Source organism: Trachypithecus francoisi, unplaced genomic scaffold, assembly GCF_009764315.1.
Source record: "Trachypithecus francoisi isolate TF-2019V2 unplaced genomic scaffold, Tfra_2.0 Lachesis_group6, whole genome shotgun sequence".
NCBI classification, from domain to species: Eukaryota; Metazoa; Chordata; class Mammalia; order Primates; family Cercopithecidae; genus Trachypithecus; species Trachypithecus francoisi.
This window is the reverse complement of record NW_022681471.1, coordinates 122,106,031-122,109,107: the sequence shown is the minus strand read 5'-3', so window position 1 is coordinate 122,109,107 and position 3,077 is coordinate 122,106,031. Positions and strand designations below refer to the sequence as shown.

The window sequence follows — 3,077 nt, the reverse complement described above, 5'->3', positions numbered from 1 at the left end:
AACAGGTGATGATGAATTTAACAGTAGGCGCAAACATGGGAATTATTGATACCCAGATAAGACATGATGTGGTCCTTAAACATATTACAGACCATATGATTTTTTAGATATCTACATAAACAATATGTCCTGAAATCTTGATGCAACCATTTTTTTTTTCACATTTAAAAAGTTGCTCATTCTCAAATATTTGTGCAGGGCTGATTTCAGGGTATAGGAATACACCAGCAGCCGGCCCGATGGCTCACGCCTTAATCCCTGTACTTTGGGAGGCCGAGGCGGACAGATCACTTGAGGTCAGGAGTTCGAGACCAGCCTGGCCAACATAGCGAAACGCCATCTCTATTAAAAATACAGTTTAGCCAGGCGTCCTGGCACATGCCCGTACTCCTAGCTACATGAGAGGCTGAGGCACGAGAATTGCTAGAACCCAGAAGGCAGATGTTGCAGTGAGCCGAGATTGGGCCACTGCAGTCCAGACTGGGCGACAGAGCAAGTCTTTGCCCCCCGCCCCCCATCTCCCCCACAAAAAGTAAGGCACCAGAGTCATGAAATAATGATCTTAACACAGAGGGCGTAAAAAACGAAACCTCAGAAAATATTACCATATTTCAAAAGACTTGTGGAAAATAATTAAGGACCAGGTAGCAGAAATTGTGATCAGAAGAAATAACGTAAGAATATACTTAAGTGCACAGTACATAGTTGGAAGGCAAACTGTTTATCCTTCTAAAACCATTACTATGATCACACAGACAAGAGACACTTTCCTGAAAGGTTAAATTGGTTCATGAGAAATAAAAGCAACCAAAATGAGCCACATTATCTACAATAGAAGAGACCATATGGAAAAAGTTCTATGGCAAGAGCTAATTGGTATACAAAAAGACCCATGAAAAATCTCCAATTTTAGTCACATTAGTTATTGCACGCTAAAAAAACCAAAAAGGAACATTTTGAAAGCTATTTTAAATTTAATTAATAGCTGAATGTCTCCTTGGCTACTAGTTGAATGATCATTATTTAGTCCCCCATCTCTCTCACCATGTTGTTTGCAAACGATCTAGAAGCCTTATTTCCTCATCTATTTGACAGATGACCAAAATGGATCCTACAGTATGATCACACAGGATAATGCTGCAAAGTGTGACTATCTAAATTATTTTTGAAGGCATTATTTTTCTCCTTTGATTTTCAGATTCTTTCTCATAATTTCTAAAACAGTGTCGACAGTGGCCTGTACCATGTCTTCATTGATGTCATTACTGAGATCACTCTCAATTGCTCTCGAACTTGTTGTTGGCCTTTCGTGTAGATATGAACTGTGACCTGGCGGATCTGACTGTTGTTGCTGCTGCTTCTGTTCCTGCTGATGCTTTTCAAAATAGTCTTTTATTTTCTTTGGCTCTTCCGAAGCAGGAGTTCCACATGATGTCCCTGGAAGAGCTTGCGATGTGTTTCTGGAACTACCTTGCATGCTTATTCAATAGCCCTGCGGAGACCTTCATCTTCGCTATTGGTTTCTTGGCGACTTAGTTCCAGGGCCCTCTGAAAATCCAACTCGTCTTGGTCTGATGTTCCAGACTCATCACTTTCTTCTAACACTTTTTCAAGAACTGTTTTATAGACTCTATGGTCTTTTTCTTTGGCTAATTTTTTTCCATTAAGTTTTGGTCTATCCATCTCTTCAACACTGATGATTTGCAGCAGTTGGTCAGCTTCACAGTCTGGCAGATCCCCCTTAACAACAAATACAGAATGTGCTTCCTGTTGCAACTGAGTCAAGAAATTTGCAAGGCATATATCTGATATTAATTCTGGTCCCGCCAAGAGAGAATTCAAGTTAAACCAGTGTTTTCCGAATTTTCTAATAGTAAACCAGTGTTGTTTATAATTACATATAAAGGATCTTTCATTTATAGGATCAATCCCGAGCTTCTGATATTCAGGATTATTGAAATGGATGACCTCTAAACCCCAGAACTTCAAGGCGTTGCATATTACCTGAATGGAGAAGAAGCCGCTATCATCCATGTTTTCTGAAGGCTGCTGTAAAAATGCGCGATAGTCTTCACTGGTGACTCCTCCTTCTGCCATTCTCATCCTCTCTTCTTCATCTAGCTGATGTGCAATTGAAGCTAATTCCACAGGGCTAAAATATTCTCCTTGCAGCAGATTATTCAGGCAGTGCTGAGCACAAAGGAAGCCTTCTTGTTTTTCATGAAAGATGAAATCCATGTTGATTCTAACCGTGAGTTTTTGTATATATGCGGGGACATGTTATATGCCCAGCTATGGCAGTTATCTGGGCAGTTTGTAGATAGCCGTGAAATAGGTGTTAGGTTTTCAAAGCTTATGAAGACCATGGGTTTCTGTAGGTATTTAAATAAGGGATGATATGTCACAAAGCACTATTGTGACCAAGGTGGTTTTGCCAGTATCTGGTCAAGACCTGTTGGTAAACCTAAAGTGAATATGGGATTTTGGAGTCATCCCATAGGGGATAATGTGACTTGAACCATGGTAGTGCCCGTTGATTTTCAGATGTCCTATAAAATATAATGTCTCTCTAATTATGGTTGTCGGCATGGTTTTAGTAAGTGAATACAGGTGAAATTTACCACAGTACTAAACAGAAGATTTGGCAGGTAACTGGGAAAGAAATAACATGGGCTTTAACCAAACGGACATCATGGGATTTTGGCAGTCTCTGGGTAATTTATGATGTCACTGACCACAGTAATATCCATGGAATTTTGAAGGTTCCACTCAATAGATGACAATAAAACTCATGGTGGCGATGAAGATGGGACTTTGCTGGTATCCTAGTTAGAGATGATGTGGGCCTTAAAAACATTAGTGACCAAATGATCTTCAGACATCTAGAAAACTGATGAAGATGTCCTGAACTCTTTTCATATCCATGTGTTTTTACAGGTGTTCAGATAAGAAATGTGTGTGCCCAACAAAAGTAGTAACCATCAGATTTTACTGTTTTCTAGTTCAGAGACAATCTTTCTCAAACTTAGTAGTGACAAAGATATAGCAGGTATCCAGGTAGGATATCACAGAGTTCC

The 3,077-nt window shown here is 39.8% G+C and overlaps 1 protein-coding gene across 1 annotated transcript; it reads right to left on the bottom strand.

Moving 5' to 3' along the window:
- Window positions 1-964: 964 nt before the first annotated feature.
- ATXN3L (ataxin 3 like) lies at window positions 965-2,696 on the bottom strand. Its single transcript, XM_033201579.1, is given in 2 exon segments — window positions 965-1,482; window positions 1,485-2,696. Coding segments are annotated over 2 exon segments (1,062 nt in total). The 5' UTR covers window positions 2,239-2,696; the 3' UTR covers window positions 965-1,174.
- Window positions 2,697-3,077: the final 381 nt, after the last annotated feature.